The sequence below is a fragment of the Mobula hypostoma genome, chromosome 6 (assembly GCF_963921235.1).
Source record: "Mobula hypostoma chromosome 6, sMobHyp1.1, whole genome shotgun sequence".
Classification (NCBI taxonomy): domain Eukaryota; kingdom Metazoa; phylum Chordata; class Chondrichthyes; order Myliobatiformes; family Myliobatidae; genus Mobula; species Mobula hypostoma.
In genome coordinates, this window is record NC_086102.1 from 132,449,648 (window position 1) to 132,476,085 (window position 26,438).

Here is a 26,438-nt window from a genome sequence, read left to right on the forward strand (position 1 = left end):
GAACCTTGTCGAAGGCCTTCAGAAAATCCAAGTAAACAACAACCACTGACCCTCCTTTGTCTATCGTTCCAATTCCAGCAGATTTGTCAGGCAAGATTTCCCCTTAATCAGAACCAGGTTTAATATCACCAGCATATGTCATGAAATTTGTTAACTTTGTGACAGCAGTACAATGCAATATATGATAAATATAGAATAAAACTACATTACAGTAAGCATATATATGTATATTAAATATTTAAGTTAAAATAAGTAGTACAAAAACATAAATACATTTTTTTAAAAAGTAGTGATGTAGTGGTAGATGGAGTTCAACCCAGGTAAGTGTGAGGTGGTTCATTTTGGTAGGTCATATATGATGGCAGAATATAGTATTAGTGGTAAGACTCTTGGTAGTGTGGAGGATCAGAGGGATCTTGGGGTCCGAGTTCATAGGACACTCAAAGCTGCTACGCAGGTTGACTCTGTGGTTATAAAGGCATACGGTGCATTGGCCTTCATCAATCGTGGGATCGAGTTTTAAGAGCTGAGAGGTAATGTTGCAGCTATATAGGACCCTGGCCAGACCCCACTTGGAGTACTGTGCTCAATTCTGGTCGCCTCACTATAGGAAGGACATGAAAACCATAGAAAGGGTGCAGAGGAGATTTACAAGGATGTTGTCTGGATTGGGGAGCATGCCTCATGAGAATAGGTTGAGTGAACTTGGCCTTTTCTCCTTGGAGCGACAGAGGATGAGAGGTGACTTGATAGAGGTTTACAATATAATGAGAGGCATTGATCATGTGGATAGTCAGAGGCTTTCCCCAGGGCTGAATTGGTTAGCACGAGAGGGCATAGTTTTAAGGTGCTTGGAAGTAGGTACAGAGGAGATGTCAGGGGTAAGTTTTCTTTCCAATATTTTTTTTAATTTATATATAAGAATACAGAGTACAGGAAAAAATATAAATATCAATACATTAGACTAAATCACATATGAAGATTCCTTACCCTATATTTGTAAAATCAATTAGTTCGTAACATTGAAAAATAATAATTTTTTAATATAAAAAAATCTAACCCACAACCAAGACCGAAGCTGATTAATAGAAAAAAAAGAAAAAAGATTTCTAGTCATCATCTGTGCTTTAACAGCAAATCAAAGGTTTTGAAAATAATTCAGAAATGGTCGCCACAATGTTTGAAAGTCTTGATTAGATTCAAAATTGAACATTGAATCTTCTCTAAATTTAAACATGACATCACATAATCATTGGCCGCGAATAGGAGGGGCCACATCTTTCCATTTAAGCAAATGCGTCCTTTTGGCCATAAGAGACATAAGAGCCAAAATGTGCAAATCAGATGGCTCCAAGATAATGTCCTTTCCTCCAACAATACCAAATAAAGCAGTCAAAGGACTAGGCTTGAAATTGACTTTAAAAAGTATCAAAAAGGTTTGAAATACTTCTTTCCAATATTTTCCAAGACTCGGACATGTCCAAAACACATGAATGAGTGAAGCTTCTCCATTATTACATTTATTCAAATACGGAGATACATCTAAATAAAAACGAGACAACTTATCCTTAGTCATATGGGCCCTATGGACCACTTTAAATTTAAGGAGAGAGTGACGGGCATGATGAAGTGTTGACCAATTTAAAAATTTGATTCCAAGTTTCCTCAGAAATTGAAGTCTGTAAATCTTGTTCCCAAAGATTTTTAATTTTATCTAAAGGAACACTTCTCATTCCCAACAGCATATTATAAATATTAGATATAGATCCATTATAAAAAGGTTTCAGATTAAAGATTACATCTAGTAGATTCTTATCAGGACTTTTAGGAAATGTACTTATTTGAGACCGTAAAAAGTATCTTATTTGTAGATAACGAATAAAATAAGTTTTGGGTAAACTATATTTAGTTAACAATTGTTCAAACGCTAAAAGACTTCCCTCTACAAACAAGTCCTGAAAGCACTTAATACCTAATCTATCCCATTCTTTAAAAGCCACATCAATCATAGAAGGTTTAAAAAAAAATTAGAAAAAATGGGACTCGAAAGAGAAAATGTCAATAAGCCAAAATATTTTCGGAATTGTATCCAAATCCTCATAATGTGTTTAACTACCAGATTATCAGTTAACTTACTCAAAGACAAAGGAAGTGAGGATCCAAGAAGAGAAATATTAGAAAATTTATTAACAAAATTAGCTTCTAAAAAAAACCCCACATCGAGCAATCCTCACGATTTATATAATATAATTAAAATATAAGATTTCTTATATTAACTGCCCAATAATAAAATCTAAAGTTTGGTAAGGCTAATCCTCCATTCTTTTTATCTTTCTGAAGATGAATTTTATTTAATCTAGAACGCTTATTCTTCCATATATAAGAAGATATAATAGAGTCAAGAGAATCAAAAAAGGATTTAGGAATGAAAACTGGCAATGCCTGAAAAAGATATATAAATTTGGGTAATATATTCATTTTGATAGAGTTAATTCGACCAATTAACAATAATGAAAGAGGTGACTAATTTAATAGTATTCTTTTTACATGATTCAATAGAGTAAGAAAATTTTCTTTAAATAGACACTTATAATTTTTAGTGATTGTTACACCTAAATAGGTTAATTGGTTTCTTACAATTTTAAAAGGAAGGTTAGAATTTGTTGGTATCAAATTGTTCAAAGGGAGAATTTCACTTTTATGTAGGTTTAATTTATAAGCTGAAAACTGGCTAAAACAGGAGAGTAAAGAGAGCACATGGGGTAATGAAGTCTCAACATTAGAAATAAATAGCAGCAGAGCATCAGCATACAACGAGACTTTATGAATAGTGTCTGTCCTTAAAATACCAGGGATATCATTAGATTCTCAAAAAGCAATGGCTGAAGGTTCTAAGGCCAGATCAAAAAGCAAAGGGCTCAACGGACAACCTTGTCTAGTGCCACGTTGAAGCTTAAATAGTTTGGAATTATGAAAATTAGTGATAACCCTAGCAGAAGAGGCTAAATAAAGTAATTTAATCCATTGAATGTAAACAGATCCAAAATTAAATTTTTCTAAAGTTTTAAATAAATGATTCCATTCAACTCTGTCAAAAGCTTTCTCAGCATCGAGGGATACCACGCATACCGATACCATGTTAGAAGGAGAATAAATAACATTTAATAACCGGCGAATATTAAAGTGAGAATATCGATTTTTGATAAATCTGGTTTGGTTATCAGAAATGACAGATGGTAAAATATTTTCAATCCTATGGGCCAAAACTTTAGATAAGATCTTAGCATCAACATTAAGTAAAGAATTTGGTCTATAACAAGAGCACTCAGTTGGAACCTTATTCTTTTTAAGAATGAGCAAAATGGAAGCCTCATAAAAAGATTGAGAGAGTCTGCCGGACTTAAATGAATCCGAATAAACTGAACATAAGTGAGGCTTTTGACAAGGTCCCACACAGGAGATTAGTGTGCAAACTTAAAGCACACGGTATTGGGGGTAAGGTATTGGTGTGGGTGGAGAATTGGTTAGCAGACAGGAAGCAAAGAGTGGGAATAAACGGGACCTTTTCAGAATGGCAGGCGGTGACTAGTGGGGTACCGCAAGGCTCAGTGCTGGGACCCCAGTTGTTTACAATATATATTAATGACTTGGATGAGGGAATTAAATGCAGCATCTCCAAGTTTGCGGATGACATGAAGCTGGGCGGCAGTGTTAGCTGTGAGGAGGATGCTAAGAGGATGCAGGGTGACTTGGATAGGTTGGGTGAGTGGGCAAATTCATGGCAGATGCAATTTAATGTGGATAAATGTGAAGTTATCCACTTTGGTGGCAAAAATAGGAAAACAGATTATTATCTGAATGGTGGCCGATTAGGAAAAGGGGAGGTGCAACGAGACCTGGGTGTCATTATAGACCAGTCATTGAAAGTGGGCATGCAGGTACAGCAGGCGGTGAAAAAGGCAAATGGTATGCTGGCATTTATAGCGAGAGGATTCGAGTACAGGAGCAGGGAGGTACTACTGCAGTTGTACAAGGCCTTGGTGAGACCACACCTGGAGTATTGTGTGCAGTTTTGGTCCCCTAATCTGAGGAAAGACATCCTTGCCATAGAGGGAGTACAAAGAAGGTTCACCAGATTGATTCCTGGGATGGCAGGACTTTCATATGAAGAAAGACTGGATGAACTGGGCTTGTACTCGTTGGAATTTAGAAGATTGAGGGGGGATCTGATTGAAACGTATAAGATCCTAAAGGGATTGGACAGGCTAGATGCAGGAAGATTGTTCCTGATGTTGGGAAAGTCCAGAACGAGGGGCCACAGTTTGAGGATAAAGGGGAAGCCTTTTAGGACCGAGATTAGGAACAACTTCTTCACACAGGGAGTGGTGAATCTGTGGAATTCTCTGCCACAGGAAACAGTTGAGGCCAGTTCATTGGCTATATTTAAGAGGGAGTTAGATATGGCCCTTGTGGCTACGGGGGTCAGGGGATATGGAGGCAAGGCTGGGGCGGGGTTCTGAGTTGGATGATCAGCCATGATCATAATAAATGGCGGTGCAGGCTCGAAAGGCCGAATGGCCTACTCCTGTGCCTATTTTCTATGTTTCTATAAGCAATGAGGAAAAAGTCTTGTAAAATTCTCCAGAAAATCCATCTGGACCCGGAGCTTTCCTCAAACGTAATGAGCGCACAACCTCAACAATTTCCTCAAAAGAAATAGGTTGTTCCAACAATTTTCTTTTGTCGGCAGAAATTGTAGAAATATTTAGTTGATCTAAAAAATTGTTCATTACAGTATCATCCTTAGAAGATTCAGAACTATAAAGTTTAGAGTAAAATTCTCTGAAAGTATCATTTATTTCTAAATAATCAGTTGTCCTATCACCATTAGCTTTGCGTATTTCTTTAATCTGTTGTTTAACTCTAAAGGTTTTAATTTGATCAGCCAATAATTTACCTGTTTTATCTCCATGAATATATAATTAACTTTTATCTTTTAGGAGTTAGGTTTCAACTGGATAAGTTAAAAGAAGATCATATTTAGTTTTAATATCAACACGTCTTTTATTTAAAGCAGGTTCTGGAGCCAAGTCATACTGTTGGTCTAACTGTTTCAGCTGATTAGCTAAATCACTTTCTCTTTATTAGCTTTCCTCTTAATACTTGCAGTATAAGAAATAATTTGTCCTCTAATACTTGCCTTAAAAGCATCCCATCTGATAAGACTAGAAGTCTCCCCTAACGTATTCTCTTCAAAAAAAAAGGTAATTTGTCTCTCCATAAACTTTTAAAAATCTTTATCTGATAACAAAGTTAGATTAAATCACCAAAATCTATTTGTTTGAAGAAGACCAGGGAGATTTAAAGATAGAAACACTGGAGCGTGATCTGAAACAGCAATCTCTTTATATTCACAGGATCGAACTAATGGAATCATTTGGCTATCAATAAAAAAAAATCAATCCTGGAATATGTATGATGAACATGAGAAATAAACGAATATTCCTTATCTACTGGATGAAAAAAACGCCAGGCATCAACAATGCCACATTTCATTAAAAAGATATGATAAACACACCTCATTTATTTGGTATCATTGGTTTAAAAGGTGAATGATCTAAAACTGGATTTAAGCAGCAATTGAAGTCTCCACCCATCACCAATGAGTACAGACTTAAATTTGGCAAAAATGAAAAAGAAACACCCAAAGAAACCTGGGTCATCTATATTCGGAGCATATACATTGGCAAATACCATTAATTTGTTATTTAGTTTCCCTGATAATATAACAAAATGCTCATTAGTGTCAGAAATTACTTTATGTTGAACAAAGGAAACTTTATTATCTATGAGGATCAAAACTCTCTTGCTTTGGCCTGAAACGAATGAAAATGAGACCTTCTCCATCGATTAAAAAAAGCGTGAATTATCACACTTACGTACATGTGTTTCTTGAAGAAAAACAATGGGTACCTTAAGTTTTTTAATATAGGCAAAAATCTTATTTCTTTTCACAGTGATTTAGTCCTTTTACATTAAAACTAAGTAAATTAATACTTTGATCCATTTTCTCTTTATAAGAAAGATTAAAATAGCAATCAGAAAAATGCATATCAAACCCAAATAATAAACCTTGAAATATATTAATTAAGCAACAGAATTGACTAGATTCCCAAATCAGCTTCAAGAAAAAAAGACTCCCCATCCCTCTTCCCCCTCCTAAAGAGAGAAACTCGGTCATAGAGCAGCCATTATCTACTTCCCCTAAACACATTCCCTTAGAAAGCCTATTGGAACCGCTCCAAAACTCAAGGTTATTATACTATTCCAACCAAGACTAAATAATGTACTGTGAGAAACAAGCTTAGACAGGTTTATCAAACAGAAATAACAGTTATTTATACTAAAAAAATTAAACAGTCATTTTTTAATATGTAGTATTTCTGTTTTTGCAAGATTTTTAGTCTATTCAGTGTGTGTGTGTGTGTGTCTATATATATATATATAGACACACACACACACACACACAGAGTCATTCATTTTTTTTTAAAGTCTAAAAGTTCTTGCGCCTCTTCCTTCGTATAAAACTATTTAAATGATCCGTCTTCCACTGTAATCCTCAGTCGAGCCGGAGAACGGAGAGGGTTTTAAATTTTGACTGTATAACTCCGTCATAACTTTTTTGAACTTAGCATGTTCTGCCATAACTTCTGATGAAAAATCTTGAACAATAAGTATCTTTTGATCTTGGTAGTCAATCATACCTTTTCCATGGGCGGCACGAATCAGGCGATCCTTTATTTGAAATTCCTGGAAACATATAATGACTGATCTTGGTTTAGATTTTGAAGCCGACCTGTAGATAGGTGACCTGTGAGCACGATCAGTCAAAGGCAGAGACTTTATAATATCAGGGAATAATTCCATCAAAAGATTTGCAAAGAATTCTTTAGGATTATCTCCTTCCGTTTGTTCTTTAAGTCCCAAGATTCGTAAGTTGTTCCTCCTACTTCTGTTTTCCAAATCAATAATCTTCTGTCTCATCATTTCATTGGTCTTAATTTGTTTATTATATAGCTTTTGCATATCATCCGTTCTCCTGTCCAGTAAAGTAATAACATCTTCATGCTCCTTAATCTTCTTACCATGTTCAGTTAGAATTGCTTGAATATCTTCTAGTTTTGTACCTATTCGTTTAATTTCAGTGCTGATTTCTTCTCTAAACTGTTGAAACTCCTCAGTAAACTTTTGAATTGAACTCGTAATAGCTTCCAAAGCTGCTTTAGTAGTCATATTAAATTAATATCCCGTCTAACAATAGTATTTCAAAAGGTTGGAGAGAAAAGTAAATAAATTAGGAGCAGCAGTAAAGAACTGTTACTCCATCAGCAGCCAGCAGGCAGTCTAGGGGTAAGTTTTTTACGCAGAGAGTGGTGAGTGCGTGGAATGGGCTGCTGGCAGCCGTGGTGAAGTGGGAAATGATAGGGTCTTTTAAGAGACTCCTGGATGGCTACATGGAGCTTAGAAAAAAATAGAGAACTATGGGTAAAGCCTAGGTAGTTCTAAGCTAGGGACATGTTCGGCACAGCTTTGTGGGCCTAAGGGCCTGTATTGTGCTGTATGTTTTCTATGTTTCCATGTTCATGGGTTCAATGTCCATTCAGAAATCAGATGACAGAGGGGAAGAAGCTGTTCCTGAATCACTGAGTGTGTGCCTTCAGGTTTCTGTACCTTGTAACAATGAGAAGAGGGCATATCCTTGGTGGTGGGAGTCCTTAATGAATAACGCCACCTTCCTAAGGCACTGCTGCTTGAAGATGTCTTGGATACTACAGAGACTAATACCTATGATGGAGTTGACTAGTTTTACAACTTATTGCAACTTCCTTTGATCCTGTGCGGTAGCCACTCCCCCATACCAGATGGTGATGCAGCCGATCAGGATGCTCTCCACTGTGCATTTGTAGGAATGTTCAAGTGTTTTAGGTGACAAACCAAATCTCCTCAAACTCTCATGAAATATAGCCGCTGTCTTGCCTTCTTTATAGCTGCATCACTGTGTTGTGACCAGGTTAGATCCTCAAAGATATTAACACCCAGGAACGTGAAAACACTGACTCTCTCCACTTCTGATCCCTTTATGAGGATTGGCCTATTTTATCATGTCCTCTGAATACCCTGAGACCTCATCCTTAATAATGGACTTCATCGTCTTCCTAACCACTGAAATCAGGCTAACTGGCCTATAATTTTCTTTCTTCTGGCTCCCTCCCTTCTTAAAGAATGAAGTGCCATTTGCAATTTTCCATTCATCCAGAACCAATCCAGGCTCTAGTGATTCTTGAAAGATCACTACTAATGGGTCCAAAATTTCTTTCAACTACCTCTTTCGGAACCCTAGGTTTTAGTCCATCTAGTCCAGGTGACTTATTATCTACTGTTGGTTTATGGTGTAGAATTATTATTTTTCTTATGTTTTCTTGTAGTATAACTTTCCAGTGCTTGCTTATAATTTTTATGTAATCACCTGTATGTGTGAAATTGTTCAGTAAATTTTTAATAGTTGTAATGTAGCAGCATTTTTCTCGAATTTTCTCTGCATTGTGTCACTCTACTGAACCTGACTCTTTCATAGATTACCTCAAAATAATGAAATGTCCTTTATCTTCCAGTCTAAACTAGTTTTTAGTATAGGTGACTACAACTTCTTTGTTCTTGGTCCTTTTAGTGCTTTTTTTGAGACAATAATAAAGCCGTGAACACCAAATTTTATTCCTTGACTTCTGACGCACCTCTGGATCAGTATCAGCATATCCAACACTACCTTCAGATCTTTCAGCTTCCCAAGTACCTTTTCCTTAGTAATAGTGACTACAATCACTTCTGTCCCACTGACGCTCTTGAATTTCTGGCATGTTGCTGTTTTCTTCCACAGTGAAGACTGGCGCAAGGTTATTTATTCAGTTCATCTGCTATTTCTTTGTCCACCATTCTATCTCAACAGTATCATTTACCATCAGTCCAATGTCCACTCTTGACTGTCTTTTACTCTCAATATGTCTGAAAAAACTTTTGATGTCTTTTATGTTATTGGCTAGCTTAACTTCATATTTAATTTTTCTCTCCTTATTGCTTTTTTAGTTGCCTTCTGTTGGTTTTTAAAAGTTTCCCAATCCCTTATCTTCCCAATAATTTTTGCGATATTGTATGCCCTCTCTTTTGCTTTCATTCTTTCTTTGACTTCTCTTGTCAGCCACGATTGTCTCATCCTCCCTTTAGAATGTTGTTTCTTCTTTGAGGTGAACTGATCCTGCATTTTCCGAGTTACTCCCAAGAACTCCAGCCATTGCAGTTCTACCATCATCCATGCTAGTGTCCCCTACCAAACAGCTTGGGCTTGTTCCTCTCTCATGTCTCTGCAGTTCCGTTTATTGCACTGTTAATACTGATATAGCTGATTTTAGCTTCTCTCTCTCTCAAATTGCAGGGTGAATTCTATTGGATTATGATCACTGCTTCCTAAGGGTTCCTTTACCTTAAGCTTTTTAATCAAATCAGGTTCATTACACAATACCCAATCCAGAATTGTTAGGTAATTAGTTCAACCCCAAGCTGCTTATAACTATTCTACAAATTCCTTGTCCGGGATGCAGCACCAATCTAATTTTCCCAGTCTACTTCCATATTGAAATTCCCCATGACCATTATAACATTGCCCTTTGTACACGCCTTTTCTATCTCCTATTGTAATTTGTACTCCTGGCTACTGTTCGGAGGGCTGTATATAACTCCCATCAGGGCCTTTTTACCCTTGCATTTTCTTAACTCTACCCACAAGGATCTTCCAATCTTTCATCACTTTTGCCTGAAGATTTGATTTCATTTTTTTTTTTACCAACAAAGCCACCCCATTCTCTCTGCCCACTTGTCTGTCCTTTAGATACAATGTGTATACAGTACTTGGATGTTAAACTCCTTGCTGTGATTTTTATTCAGCCACAACTCTGATGCCCACAACTTCATACTTGCCAAGTTCTAGCTGTGCTACAAGGTCATCATCTACCGTATTTCAAGTTCAAGCTTAATTGTTATTCAACCATACAGTGTATACAGCTAAACAAAACATCGTTCCTCTATGACCAAGGAACAAAATGCAATGCATGCAGTAACACACAGCACATATAGTTACAACAGCACATACTATTTGCATTTACTACGTGCTTTCAAACTCACTTTCAAGGACACTTTATAACTCATGCTCAGTATTATTTTTTTATTTGCAGTTTGTCTTCTTTTGCATGTTTGTTGTTTGTCAGTCTTTGTTTTAGGTAGTTTTTCAAGATTCTGTTATTTTTTTCCCCCTGTAAGTCCCTACAAGAAAATGCATCTGAAGGTAGTATATGGTAACGTATACATAATTGGATAATAAATTTACTTTGAACTTTGAAACATAACACTTCCAGTCACGTATTCATCACCCTTTGTTGTAACTTTGTCACCAAGTTGCCTGAAGTTATATTCTTAACCTTTTCTAAACTTCTGGAGACTTCAGTAGCCTCTCCTTCCTTTTTGCTTCACCCATACTATTTTACCCTGTTGGACCCTACTATTTAAAGCCCTATCCACAGCCCTTGTTATGCATTTTGCGAGGATCTGGTCCCAGCATGGTTCAGGTGGAGTCTGTCCCTTTAGAACAGCTTCCTCTTATCCCAGTAATGATGCCAGTATCACATGACTTAAAACCCCACTTCTCCCACACCAGTGTTTGAGCCACGCATTTAACTCTCTGATCCTATCAACCCTGTGCTAATTTGCATGTGGCTCAAGTAACAATCCAGAGATTATTACCTTATTGGTTTTGCATTTTAATGTTGTATCTAGCTGCTCAAATGCCCTCAGTAGAACACCTTGTCTTTCCTACGTCATTAGTACCCATATGGATGACAAATCCTCCCACTCCCAGTTCCTCTGCAGGTCTGATAAGATGTCCCAAATCCAGGCACCAGGCAGGCCACACAGCCTTTGCAACTCTCGATACTTGTGACAGAGAATTGTGTCTATTTCCCTGACTGTCTCCAATTACAATTGTGTTTTTCTTCTCTGCCTCCTCCACCGAAAGCCTCTCTGAATCACGATGCCACGGTTCAGTTGCTCATCCTTCCTACAGGCCCAACCACCATTCTTATAGCGAGCAACAACCTCAGACCTGTTGGCTAAGCTCAAAGGCTAAGGCTCCTCTAGCACACCTACTTTTGTGCCTGCCCACAGACTAAATTTGAAGTATTTAATCTAATGATTGTGACTGCGTCTTGAAACACAGTGTCCAGGTAACTTTTCCCTTCCTTGATGCATCACAGTGTTTGAAGCTCAGATTCCAAGTCATCATCGTTGAGCCTGGGTTCCTCAAACAAGCAATACTTGCTGCAAATGTAGTCAGCAGGAACCACCAGCTCTCACATCATGCAACTACAACACTTCTCCTTATCCTGCATCCCAACTTTATTGAATTAGTTTAATTCAATCAAATTAATCACACTTACCCTGCTCTCAGCCTGCAGTGATTTGCATTTGAAGTATTTTCACAAATTCTTTTCGCCTTCTACTATTCATTCAGATTCAAACCCTTTCTTAGACTGCATTCCTGTTCACAACATCCAGTTGCATAAGAAGTCTCCTTCTGAACCTCTGGTTCTCTGCCAATTGCTTCAAGTGCCTGTCCTCCAGTTGGAGGTCTTATCCCAGATAAAGCAGTTTGTTTATTTATTCTATTAATAATTGCATTTGTGAATGTGAATATTTTCTCTTTCTATTTTCTCTTATAAATAGAACATTTCCATTTTCTCTTGTGTTACCAAGTGACTGGAACCTCATGCCTGTAAATATTCTAACAAAGTGCTTTTCCATTTTCTTTGAGGTTTTGACGTTCTTGTTTTGGAATGATGCCCAGAATTGAGCAAAGTAATTTGGTGAAGATTTAGCCCAACTTCATTGCCAAGGATCCCAGTGCTTTACTTAAGCTGTCTGTTCCACTTGTCTTGCACTCTATTACAGTGGATTCCAGTTAATTGGGACACAGCAGGAATGGTATATCTTGGCCCATTTAAGTGGTTGCCCCAATTATCCAAAGCGTTAAAAAGATATAAAAAAGATAAACTACTATTTAACTGGGTAACAAATTATGTATTTAAATGAAATACAGAACAAATTAGAATGCTACTGGTATTACTCCAGTGCTATAAAACTGTGTATTAGTTCCTAATAGTTATTGACAGAGGTATTCATCCAGTTTACGCTGCCATGTTTCTTTTGATTGACTGTAAATAAACAAAGTCAGCAGATAATGATCTGCCTTCATGCAATGCTTTTGATGATTGCACACTTCAAGTCTTAATTTTCATTGTAACATTCAAGATGATTGAAAGAGTGGGAATAAACGGGACCTTTTCAGAATGGCAGGTGGTGACTAGTGGGGTACCGCAAGGCTCAGTGCTGGGACCCCAGTTGTTTACAGTATATATTAATGACTTGGATGAGGGAATTAAATGCAGCATCTCCAAGTTTGCGGATGACACGAAGCTGGGCGGCAGTGTTAGCTGTGAGGAGGATGCTAAGAGGATGCAGGGTGACTTGGATAGGTTGGGTGAGTGGGAAAATTCATGGCAGATGCAATTTAATGTGGATAAATGTGAAGTTATCCACTTTGGTGGCAAAAATAGGAAAACAGATTATTATCTGAATGGTGGCCGATTAGGAAAAGGGAAGGTGCAACAAGACCTGGGTGTCATTATACACCAGTCATTGAAAGTGGGCATGCAGGTACAGCAGGCAGTGAAAAAGGCGAATGGTATGTTGGCATTTATAGCGAGAGGATTCGAATACAGGAACAGGGAGGTACTACTGCAGTTGTACAAGGCCTTGGTGAGACCACACCTGGAGTATTGTGTGCAGTTTTGGTCCCCTAATCTGAGGAAAGACATCCTTGCCATAGAGGGAGTACAAAGAAAGTTCACCAGATTGATTCCTGGGATGGCAGGACTCTCATATGAAGAAAGACTGGATGAACTGGGCTTGTACTCGTTGGAATTTAGAAGATTGAGGGGGGATCTGATTGAAACGTATAAAATCCTAAAGGGATTGGACAGGCTAGATGCAGGAAGATTGTTCCCGATGTTGGGGAAGTCCAGAACAAGGGATCACAGTTTGAGGATAAAGCCTTTTAGGACCGAGATTAGGGAAAACTTCTTCACACAGAGAGTGGTGAATCTGTGGAATTCTCTGCCACAGGAAACAGTTGAGTCCAGTTCATTGGCTATATTTAAGAGGGAGTTAGATATGGCCCTTGTGGCTACGAGGGTCAGGGGGTATGGAGGGAAGGCTGGTGCAGGGTTCTGAGTTGGATGATCAGCCATGATCATAATAAATGGCGGTGCAGGCTCAAAGGGCCGAATGGCCTACTCCTGCACCTATTTTCTATGTTTCTATGATTGGCGATACCTCCAAATTCTTTGTAATTCCTGACTTGTTAAGTGAAATCATTTCATTTTCACTCCCGGATGGGTTTGGTATCTCCAAGCTTGAAATTGCAGTGAGCAAACAATTCTGCAATGTTTTACTGCTTATTTCTGGTCAACTATCAGTGACAAAAGTCACTGGTTTTTGAACAAAAATACATGCAACCGAGACTATTTAAAAATTGTTCACTCTAAGCCTAGTATAGTGTCTAATGGCAACGTAAGTGCACGTGACTGACACTAGTTAGAAACTGTTCAGCAACGGGCTCCTGTCCAAATTAAGCAGCATAATGTCCCTGATAAATGTAGGAAATTCCACTATTTTCTCAATTAATTTTTGTTCTTCAAGAGTTGTCCCAAAGAAACAGTTGCCCTGGTTAACCAATGACCCAATTATAAACAGAATCCATTGTATATAGGCACCGATGCTTCTCTGACTTGCATTCTTTTCAGAATTACATTATTTAGTTTGTACTAGAACATAGAACAATACAACACATTACAGGCCCTTCAGTCCACAGACTTTCGACCTACTCTAAGATCAAACTAGCCTTTCCCTCCCGCATAGCTTTCCATTTTTCTTTTATCTATGTGCCTACCTAAGAGTCTCTTAAATGTCCCTAATGTATCTGTCTCTACCGTTACCCCAGGCACTCACCACTCTCGGTCCAAAAATAAAACTACTTCTGACATCCCCTATTATTTTCACCTTAAGATTATGCTCTCTGATATTAGCCAGTGCTGCCCTGGGAAAAAGGCACTGGCTGTCCACTCTATCTATGCCCCTTATTCTATACACTTCTCACTGCTAAGAATCCTGCAATTAACCCTGTACTCAGTCTTCAAGTTTGGCCTCCCAAAGAGTGGATCACTTCACAGTTTTCTGGATTGATCTCCATCTATTCTTCTTAATAGTCTTCACTGTTAAATTTTATTTGTCTCAAGTCTGCCCTTTTTAGTGAGCTACTGCCCTCAGTGTTTATGCAATTTCCAACTTCTGAAACATTTACAACTTGGAAATTAAACCATATACATCACAGGTCAGATCATTGTTGTAATCAGGAAGACCAGTGGGTCTAATACCTACCTCAAGAGAATAATACTGTGTTCATCTGTCTGGTCTGAAATGCAACCAGATAGTTTGATTTCTGTCCTTTAACTAATGTTGTACCCATGCAGTTATTAGTACTTTAATCTAATGAACATTAATCTTGCTAGTCTTTTGAGTGTCCTTATGCACAGTATAAACTGCACTGTCCTCATCAGGCCTCTCTTAATTCAACAACGACAGCAACGTTTGCCAAATATAAGTTGCCTTTAATAAATCTTACTGAGATCTGCTAAATGCAAATTCATTTTGTTCCAAGTACTGGTTTCTGAAGCTTCCCCATCAATATTTTGCTGACAAAGTTCGAATTTATTGTCATCTGATTGTACATTTCTACAAACGTTTGTACGACTAAACAAAACAACATTCCTCCAGACCATGGTGTACCCACAAAAGCATGTATCACACAGAGCACATAAAACAAAGTATTACTACATGTAAGTTTATAAAATATAATTCTAAGTGCACATAGTGCACAGCACAGGTAAACAGGAAACAGCTCACTGTCCTAGTAACAAGACCTTGGTGGTGGCGGCAGGGTATTCATTAGTCTCATAGCCAGAGAGAAGTAACTATTACACAGTCTGGCAGTTCTAGTACTAGTCCTGATGCTCCTGTACTTCTTTCCTGGTGGTAGTGGGTCAAAGAGGTCATGGGATAGGTGGTAGTGATCCTCAACAATGCTTTAGGCCTTTCATGTACGATGCTGGATTGAGGGTGGGGGGAGACCCCAATGATCCTCTTGGCAGTTTTTAACTACCCCCTGTAGGGTCTTACGATCCGATGCCTTGCAGCTTCTATACCACGCAATGATGCAGCTAGACAGGACACAGTTGCTAGAATGGGGACAGGGAGCCGTGCATGCTTCAGTCTCCTCAGAAACTGTCTGCTCTGCTAGTTTCATCCACGTACCATTTTTGGATCTAATTTAGTGAGGGTGAACATTTAAGTAAAACCCTTGATGTCTTTGTTTTCCCTGCAGGAGGATTTTCGGAGTAAGGTGCAGGATTATATTAAACGCTTTGCAAGATGATCATGTGAGCTGTCTAATGGGACACTACTCCAAGCAGTGGAAGCCAAGTCTTCTGCCTTCTGATGTCGATCGTCAATTAAACACTGGATTGCAGCAGTCCAGTATCACTGTTGTTATGAAGAGAGGCTGTTGGTGCTATTTGAATTCAGCATCAGTACAGCAAGTGATGGGCAACTTTGGGCTAAGATTCAAGAAAATTTACTCTTATTGTGGCAAAATAGTCGGGTTTTCTTCAATTATAAGGATTGAACAGAGCACCTGGAGTCTATCTCTTTACTGTTGAATCACAAAGGACAGCATTTCTAGTGTAATCTGGCATGGTTTGGAAACCACAATATTTTGCAACAAAATGTCTTAAGGCAAAAGTGTTTGAAGCATTAACAGCATGTGGCTTGCAAATATTAAACAACTGTGGAAAACACAGAGAGATGGTGTCTGTCATCGGGAGGGGCACTGCCTTAAACTGGACACACTTCCTGATCCCATAGCTCCTGCTTGGTTAATTAATGGATAAAGTGTGTCTGCTGCAGCTGTTGGTTGTTTGAGAATTGTAACTCCCTACATGAAATTAAGATTCTATTTGTGTGAAATATATAGCATACCTATCAGTACATATTTTGCCAGATGTGAAAATGTTGTGTACTTGCATGTCTGCATATATATCACCAAGTGTTTATTATACAATGTGTAAGTGTAATTTCACAGTGCCATTGATGTTATTCCAGCTCCCTCACAGTCACTCCTTATCCTAAGTTCTGTTACTCATTGTATCTCTGCTGGTCTCGCGTTACACAATCCTGTCTCATCCCAGCACCCTGTATTCCTGACTGTATCTCTGTTGATCATACATATTTATACTGTCATTAGTGTGTCTTTTAATATATTTCTCCCAATCACACTGTCTCCCAGTAACCCACCCCAGAATCCTGATTTACTGACTGTCTCTCCTGATGTTAATCCAGTGCTGCCTACTGTTGTACTGTTGTTTGGGTAGGTAGTGGGGGAGAAGTTTCCTACTTAATTGGAATGTAAGAACATTAATAGATTTTCTGAAAGGATCAAGATCAAACCAGTTTCCTAGGGGAGAAGGATTGGCCTCACTGGGCCAAGTGACTAAACTACATTCCATACTTCTGGTAAGTGCCCCAAAGTCTTGTGTGAGAAAACATTAGAGGAAAAAAAAAGTCCGTGAAATGATTTGCTTGTTCAAAACCATTTTGCACTGGAGGTAGGGTGAGGAACTTAGTGCCTGTATGCTACTGAATTTGCATTTAGAGCACCGGAACATCTAAGAAAGGATGAGTGGATAGTCCCAAATGTGAGTAACATAGTAGTCGGGGATATAATTTTCCAAATTTAAGTACAGGAACAAGCCTGATACTGGTGCTGATAACCTTCCTTGTTTGGCTTCAGGTAACTTGCGGGTGAACTGCAAATGTACAACATAGTTCTAACTAGACAAGCTTCAGGTGATTTATGTAAATGGATTTAAACACTGCTAACTTGATACCACTGCACTGCTCAGTTGTAACCAGTTAATAATACTCAGGTTTTTGCTTAAGAAATATACAATACTGTCAAATAGTTAACACATACAATGCATTAAAGCTTTTGTTATTTATTAAAATGTAATTGGCAGTAAAAGTACTCCAGTTTACACTGTACAACCCACTGGTAAAACTGCAAAGCAGAAAAGTTGTGCTGTATTTGCATAAAACTTAGCTCAACATGCACTCAGAAGCCTCTGCCTAATTCTGCTCTCCATTTTATTTCAAGCATTTAGAGACGCTGGAGAAGGTACAAAAAAATTCACAATAATGGTACCTAACTGAGATCTCATGCCCACCAGGAAGGCTTGACCTCGTGGATCTTGCTCCTCTCATAGGTAGAAAAGATTACTTGAGCGAGGTTATTAAAAAATTATAGGGAAGATACAGAATCCAAAACTAAAGCCATGAATGTAAGAAAGTAAACACGAGGAGATCTGCAGATGCTGAAAATTCAAGCAACACACACAAAATGCCCAAAACGTCAACTGTGCTTCTTCCTATGGATGCTGTCTGGCGTGCTGCGTTCCACCAGCATTTTGTGAATGTAAGAAGGTGATAAATTCATGAAAGGATTGAAGAGAAACTTCTTTAGCCATGGAGTGACTAGGAACCTAACTTAGAGGGAAGTGATTGAGATATATAGCGGAGTTTTAAGAAGAGAGTTGGGGATTATTTTGGTAGAAAGATGCAGGCAGGCAAAGCTACTTATAAAGTATAGATAAATAAAGCTAAGTATCCTGTTTGTGAAGTATTTCATGTGATCCTTAAACTTACAACAGCTTCTTTGGTAGGCCTGCGCTAAAAATATCTGTATTATGCCTTGTAAAAATCTCATGATATTGTGGGAAAACGCGATTCATCATCTGCATGTAAGATAGGTATGTAAAACTGGGGATGCATATGGTAGTGATATTATATTACAAACTAATGATCTAGAGTTCTAGTATCACCATGATAGTTTGGAAAGAAAAGAGGCATAGTCCTAGAATAGCCAATGTCAACAATAGAAAGTAAACATTTAACAGAAGGACTGTTGTAAAAACCCAATTGGTTCATAAATATCTCAATAATTCCAGTGTCACACTAATGTTGACATTTAACTGCCCTCTGAGAGGCCATTAAATGAAAATATTACAATATGAAAAGAATAAAAGTAACACTTTGCTGATACTAGACCAAATTAGGTTGCAGTGAAGATGTGCTTTTTCGCAAATGATCCTACAAAATCCTCCATCTGTAGCCTATTGCCAACATAGAGAATACCAGTAGAACATCAGGGACCATTAGGTACTCTGCTTTATGGAAACATGGCTCACACTGGCAATTTTGGATGCAGTGATGCAGCCCAATGGCTTCACCATTTTCAGGAAAACTCAGTCTTTTAAAGTTAGAGGAGGTGGAATCTGCTTTAATCTGCTGGATGAGTTTTCTGCCATCAGGCTGGAAGCAGTGTACATTCCACCTCTGGCAGGCACTGGCGGCACTTAGCAATGTAATCAGCAGGCTGGAAACAGCACCCTGATGCCTTCCCTATTATTGTGGGAGATTTCAACCAGGCCATCTTGAAGAGGTCTCTAAGCAACTACCACCAATACATCACCTGAGGAGCCAACACACTTGATTACTTATATACCACCATCAAGAATGCTTACCATGTCATCCTATACCCACACTTTGAAAAGTCTGATTACATATACTTCTCCCAGCATTATAGGGTGAAACTAAAGACTGCAGCATTACTGGTGAGGACCAAGAAGGTATGGTCAAAAAGGTATTGAATCAATGGATTGGACCGTATTCAGGGATTCATCTTCAGATCTGAATGAATATGCCAGGCATCATCAATTTCATCAAGACCGTGATGCATGTGTGTGAGCCTTTTTGAGAACATATCAGAGATACCCAAACTAAAAGCCTTGAATGAGCCAGGAGATTCATAGTCTGCTGAGGGTTAGACCTGTGGTATTCAAGACCAATGTTGCAGATCTATATAAGAAGTCCAGGTACAACCTACGGATGTCTATTTAAAGGACAAGAGAACAATTCCGATTGGGGTTAGAGATGGAATTGGAATATTGCAGTGTTAGTAGGCTATTATTTCCTACAAAGCAAAATCTAACATCATGAATGGCTATGATGCTTCACTCCCAGATGAGCTCAATGCCTTTTATGCTTACTGTGAAAGGGAGAATAAAACTATACCAGTGCGAATCCCTGTAGCATCTGGTGACATTGTGATCTCTGTCTTGGAGACGGACATTAGAACATCTTTCAGGTGGGAGAACCCTTGCATGGCATCAGGCTGTGATGGTGTACCTGGTAAGGCTCTGGAATCCTGTGTCAACTGACTTACTGGAGTGTTCAAGGACATCTTCAATCTCACTGCTGCAGTCGGAGGTTTCCACCTGCTTCAAAATGGCAACAATCATACCAGTGTCCAAGAAGAGCAGGGTGAACTACCTCAATGACTATGGCCCAGTGACACTCATATCTACTATGATGACAAACACATCCATCCTGATGAAGAGTCTCAGCCTGAAATGTCAATTATTTACTTTTTCCATAGATGCTGCCTGGACTGGAGAGTGCCTCCAGCATTTTATATGTGTTGCTCTACTGTGATAAAGTGCTTTGAGAGGTTGATCATGGCTAGAATCAACTCCTGCCTAAATAAGGACCTAGACCCACTGCAGTTTGCCTATCACCACAATAGGTCTACAGCGGATGCAATCTCACTGGCTCTCCACTCAGCCTTCAATCACCTGGACCATAGTAATATCTACACCAGGCTGCTGTATATTGATTACACTCAGCATTCAACACATTCATACCCTCAGTGCTAATCAACAAGCTCCAAAACCTAGGCCTCTGTAACTGTCTCTTTGACTTCCTCACTGGGAGACCACAGTTTACGTGGATTGGAAATAACATCTCCTCACTGACAGTCAACATTGGGTACCTCAAGCATGCATGCTTAGTCCACTGCTCTACTCTGTATACACCCATGACTATGTGGCTCGATGGTGGTGAGGAGGCATACAGGATCAGCTGGTTGAGTGATGTCGCAGTGACAACTTTGCACTCAACGTCTGTAAGACCAGGGATTGTGGACTTCAGGAAGGGGAAGTTAAGGGAACACACACCAGTCCTCATCGAGGGATCACCAGTGGAAAGGGTGAGCAGTTTCAATTTCCTGGGTATCAACATCTCTGAGGATCTATCTTGGACCCAACATATTGATGCAATTACAAGGAAGACACAACACCGGCTTTATCTCATTAGTGAGTTTGAGGAGACTTGGTATGTCACCAAAGACCCTTGCAAATTTCTACAGGTGTACCATGGAGAGCATTCTAACTGGTTGCTTCACTGTCTGGCATGGAGGGGCCACTGAACAGGATCGGAAAAGGTTGTAAACTCTACCAGCTCCGTCATGGGCACTGGTCTCCCCAGCACAGAGGACACCTGCAAAAGGCAATGCCTCAAAAAGGCAGCATCTATCATTAAGGACCCCCATCACCTCGTGCCCTCTTTTCAATGTTACTATCAAGGAGGAGGTACTGGAGTGTGAGGAGCATTAATGTTTCAGGAACAGTTTGTTCCCCATCACCATTTTTGAATGGACAATGAACCCATGAGCACTACCTCAGTTTTTTTCCCTCTCATTTTACACTACATGTTTATGGTTATTTATTATTAATTTATAGTTTTTATTATTATATAATGCAATGTACTGTTGCGGCAAAAAACACATTTCACAACATATGCCAGTGATACTAATTTTGATTCTGAATGAGATCTAGCAGAGCTCAAGAGCACATCAGAAAGTGATTCTCATGTGAAAGCACAGTTACATAAGACATGGAGCAGAAATAGGCCATTCGGCCCATTGAGTCTGCTCAGCCATTTCATCATAGCTGATCCATTGGCCTTTCAACACCATTCTCCCCATACCCTTTCATACACTGAATAATTAAGAACCTATCAATCTCCACCTTAAATACGCCCAATGATTTGTCCCCCACAGCCACCTGTGGCAACGAATTCCACAGATTCACCACTCTCTGGCTAAAGAATTTCCTCTTCATCGCCTTTCTAAATGGACCTCCCTCTATTTTCAGGCTGAGCTCTCTGGTCCTAGACTCACTAGCCATAGGAAACATTCTCTCTGCATCCACTCTCTACTTCATAGGTTTCAATGAGATCCTCTTATGTTCTTCTAAGTTCTAGAGACTACAGGCCCAGAGCAATCAATTGCTCCTCATATGATAATCATAGAAACATAGAAAATAGGTGCAGGAGTAGGCCATTCGGCCCTTCGAGCCTGCACCGCCATTTATTATGATCATGGCTGATCATCCAACTCAGAACCCAGCCTTCCCTCCATACCCCCTGACCCCTGTAGCCACAAGGGCCATATCTAACTTCCTTTTAAACATAGCTAATGAACTGGCCTCAACAGTTTGCTGTGGCAGAGAATTCCACAGATTCACCACTCTCTGTGTGAAGAAGTTTTTCCTAATCTCGGTCCTAAAAGGCTTCCCCTCTATCCTCAAACTGTGACCCCTCGTTCTGGACCTCCCCAACATCGGGAACAATCTTCCCGCATCTAGCCTGTCCAATCCCTTTAGGATCTTATACGTTTCAATCAGATCCCCCCTCAATCTTCTAAATTCCAACGAGTACAAGCCCAGTTCATCCAGTCTTTCTTCATATGAAAGACCTGCCATCCCAGGAATCAATCCTTTCATTCCCAGAACCATTCTTGTGAAAATCTCCTGAACCCTCTCCAAAGTCAGCACATCCTTTCTTAAATAAGGGGCCCAGAACTACTCCAAATACTCCCAAGTGAAGCCTCACCAATGCCTTATAAAGCCACAGCATTACATTCTTGCTTTTATATTCTAGTACTTTTGACATGAATGCTAACATTGCATTTCCTTACCGCCGACTCAACCTGCAAATTAGTCTTAAGGGAATCCTGCATGAGGTCTCCCAGGTCCCTTTGCACCTCAGATTTTTGTATTTTTTCCCCCGTTTAGAAAATAATCTACACTTTTATTCCTTCGACCAAAGTGCATGACCATACACTTCCCAGCACTGTGTTCCATCTACCACTTCCTTGTTCATTCTCCTAATCTTCTAGGACCTTCTGCATTTTCCCTGCTTCCTCAACACAACCTGCCCCTCCACCTGTCCTTGTATTGTCCACAAACTTAACCATAATACCATCAGTTCTGACATCCGAATCATTGGTGTACAATGTAAAAAGCTGTCCCAACACCGACCCCTGCAGAACACCATTAATCTCCTGCATCCAATCAGAAAAGGATCATTTTATTCTCACTCTTAGTCTCCTGCCAATCAGCCAATGCTCTATCCATGCTGGTATCTTTCCTGTAATACTACGGGCTTTCCTGCTTGTTATTTCCTCAAAGAATTCCAACAGATTAGTAAGGCAAGATTTTTCCTTAAGGAAACCATGCTGACTTCGACCTATTTTATCAAGTACCCCAAAACCATATCCTTTAACAATTGACTCCAACATCTTCCCAATCACTGAGGCCAGGTTAACTGGCCTATAATTTTCTTTCTTCTGCCTCTCTCCCTTCTTGAAGAGTGGAGTGACATTTGCAATTTTCCAGTTCTGCGGAACCATGCCAGAATCTATTGATTCTTAAAAGATCATTGCCAATGCCTCCATAATCTCTTCGCCCACCTCTCTCAGAACCTGGGGGTGTCGTCCATTCTGTCCAGGTGACTAATCTACCTTGAGTCATTTTAATTTCCCAAGCACCTTCCTCCTAGTTGTAGCAACTGCACTCAATTCTGGCCCCTTCTACCATACTGCTAGTGTCTTCCATTCTTCCGTAGTGAAGACTGGTGCAAAATACTTATTTGGTTCATGCACCATTTCCTTGTTCCCCCATTATTACCTGTCCAGTGTCATCATTGATGATAATTGATGGAATGGTAATTGATAAACACTGGGGTTGCCCTTCATTTGTGGACATATCAAAGACTGAGTAACTTTCTGTTAATTAGAAGCTCTGGAAAAGTTTGGACTGGAGCATGGGAAGCACTTGGCTTTTGCTACATCTGGTTTGCTTAGCTGTTTCTTGTTATTGGACAGAGGTAATTGCCAGCTTGGGAGGGTTACCATTTTGGAACTTGGCTGAAAATGCTTGTAGATTTTTCAACCATGTTTTTAGAGCTTGCCTGCTGGGTTCTCCAGCAGCCATGTTGCTGACACCAGATCCCAAAAAACATGTTTAACAGAACATTTTCATTAATTATGCTCCCTCATTTTTGACTGGATGTGACCAGATGGCAGAAATTAGAACTGAACCATTGGATTTTGGATCACAAAGCTGTGCTGGCACCTTATTAAAGGTGTGCTTGTTGATTTTCCTGGCACGCTCCTGTAAATGAACCAACTTTGATTCCTTGACTTGGTAACGAGGGATATCAAACTTGCAGACCAACAGTTTATGTGGCTTATATTTCTGGTTCTGTCATCAAGCAATGCCACACAACTGAGGGTCTATATGCGACTTGATCTTGGCAGGCTACTCATGGATACTATCTTAGATTAAACATAAACACGTACATTATTTGAGGTTCATTACTGTATTCTCTCAACGCTCAGGATACAAGACCAGCTATTCAACTTCAAGAAGTAATAATCCTATTGGAGCCTCTGTTGGTGATGAATATGTACAGACTCTTTTTGTTACACTCAGTGCTCCCTCAAATAGGACTACTTCATCAGATGAGGTAGAGCAGTAAATAGTAATTCGAGGAAGATTTCTTTGCCATGTTTAAGACTAATGGTTTGTTGTGTTGGAGAGACAGATCTACAAAAGATTTGTGATTGCGGAGTCCAGTCAATTGATTGAAAGGCTTGTATAGAGTTGCATTTAGGACAGACTAGGTAAGGACAGCAGATTCCTTTTTCTAAGAAGGATTAAACATGCCTATTCCTTAACAACTGATAAATGTGCGGCATTAGTTCATGGTATTTGATCTTCTGTGTTCAATTATGATTCTGCTAGAATTTCAGGAGTTGTTTCTTATCCACAAAACATGAATATTTCCTGCATTTGTAATCTATTATCCCGGTCCTTAAATAATTGGCTTGCTGGGCCACTTAACAGGGCATTTCAGAATTAACAATGTTAATTCTAGATAAAGACTGCTATCAATTGAGAAGTTGAGATGACATATCACCCAATATTAATCCATGATGTATATTACTGTGCCCTTTTTCCAGTTGGTCATTGTGTACAAACATCTAGTTACTATTCCACAATACATGGCACAATAGGAAAAGTTACTAGCAAATATACAAAAATTATGTTAATTTGATGTGATACACTTGCTCAGCTAATATTCCTTGATTTCAATACTTCCTATGCATCTATGAGTGTATGAAACACAATTCTGAGTTCAGTTTCTATTCCCAATGTGCGATTCTGCAAGTCCAGTCGTTATTCCCATGGCTGAAGAGTTGATAACCAAACCGCTGGTTTGCAGCAATGATTGAAAGAACCAGAAGGAATTGGAGGTAGATTTTTACCTTGACATATTGATATGATTTGGAAATTGTCACCTTAAAGATACCATTTTCTCTCTCTCACTCTTCCCCATCCCTTTCTCTCACTCATTACAATGGCCAGTTAACCCACAAAACCATATCTTTGGGACATGGAAGGAAACCAAAGCACCCACAGGAAAAATGTGGCAACTCCACAACAAAGCATGTTGGGACTGAACAATCCATAATGCTACTTGAAGAAGAAAATATTGTAGGATTGTGGGAAGAAAGGGTAGGGATGGGACAGCTTGGTCACTTTTTTTAAAAAAGGGGCTGTGCAGATTTGATGAGGGCTAAATGGCTACCTTCTGTGGTGTATTTTGCTGGGAGTTTTGCTTTGGCTAGGCCAGACAATAACTTGTGATACTTCATACTGTGTGCACTGATAAGCAAACCATGAGGTCTGATACTACACACCATAGACTAGTTACTGTGTTTGGTTGTTAGTTTATGGCGGTTTTTAAAAATCCTTAATTAACATTGCCAAGAGGGCTACTGCTTATTGCCCTCTGGACTTGGAAAATTAATTTGGTCATCCTGAGATCTTCCAAGACCAGGTGCTTATTTGTGCATGTGGAGCCTATGACATTGGGTAGGTGTCCACCTCCCACTGCCCAGGCCCACAGCCACAGGTCTCCAGTACCATGTGCTCTCAGTACAAGTTCTTACCACTCAGAGCCTGTGTGTCACTGTTTGAATGTATTCACACCTGCCTGAGCAGTTGCCAGAGTTTGTGACCTGGTCATTTTCAACCTGAATTTCTAGCCATGTTCTAATGGTTCACTGCATTGGCACTACCACTATACATTGACTTTCCAACGTACCAAAGTGATGGGTTCAGCCTCCAGCATTCTCTTCAGATATGAAAGAGGAAGGAGCTGCTCTTTCAACTCCTGTCACCCTGTTGGCAACGGAGCACAAAACTGATCAGTGATATGTGCTGCAGTTGGACAAACCTGGGTCTACTGAACCTCTGTTCAGTCAAGTGCAACCATGAACTTTATTTGCCCATCACTAGTTTCCCATCCCACTGATATTCTGACCTTTCTCATCTATTTATTCACATTATTCCTATGCAGCTTGAGGAATTCTTAATTCATAAGCCTTCCAACTCTAAGTCTACTGCCTTGCTTCCATTCTTGTGAACAGGGGGTTTATAATGGGGAATGCCTGTGTGATGCAGGCTGGGACTTGAGGTGAGCCAGAGGGTTGAACCTCTGCTAGATCTCTGGCCCTTGACAACTTTCTCTCTGCTATGTTTTCCTCAGGCTCCTGCTATTTTTTTTTTATTATTGTCTTGCTCCCTTAACCAATTGCAATCCCTTTTTATTCTCACCCTACCCAGGTCCACTTTCTTTCCCCCCTTTCTCTGCCCCTACTTGTATAGTTTCAACTTTGCCTTTTCGCAGTTCTGATGAAGTCAGCAACATGGAACAGTTTCTGTCCCAACAGCTCAGACCACGATGTGCTTCTGGCACATTCTGTGTTTGTTCCAATTTGTCACTGACATTTGTTCTTCATTTTTTTAAGGTTTCATTAGTCTCTTTATTCATGCAATGTCTGTACTTTTATTGATCTCTTACAAAAGTATTCTTTTCCACTTTTATCCTCTCAAAGATATTGAAAACTTTTGAGAAAC

At 39.4% G+C, this 26,438-nt stretch overlaps 1 protein-coding gene across 4 annotated transcripts in view; it reads left to right on the top strand.

Annotated features, from left to right (window-relative positions):
- Nucleotides 1-25,240, top strand: part of ube2f (ubiquitin-conjugating enzyme E2F (putative)) — a 211,668-nt gene extending 186,428 nt beyond the window's left edge. For all 4 annotated transcript variants that reach the window (XM_063051737.1, XM_063051736.1, XM_063051734.1 and 1 more), the window contains one exon: nt 15,602-25,240. In XM_063051737.1, coding sequence (XP_062907807.1) covers nt 15,602-15,652 — 51 coding nt within the window. In that variant the 3' untranslated portion in view covers nt 15,653-25,240. The remainder of the gene's footprint in view (nt 1-15,601) is intronic.
- Nucleotides 25,241-26,438: the final 1,198 nt, after the last annotated feature.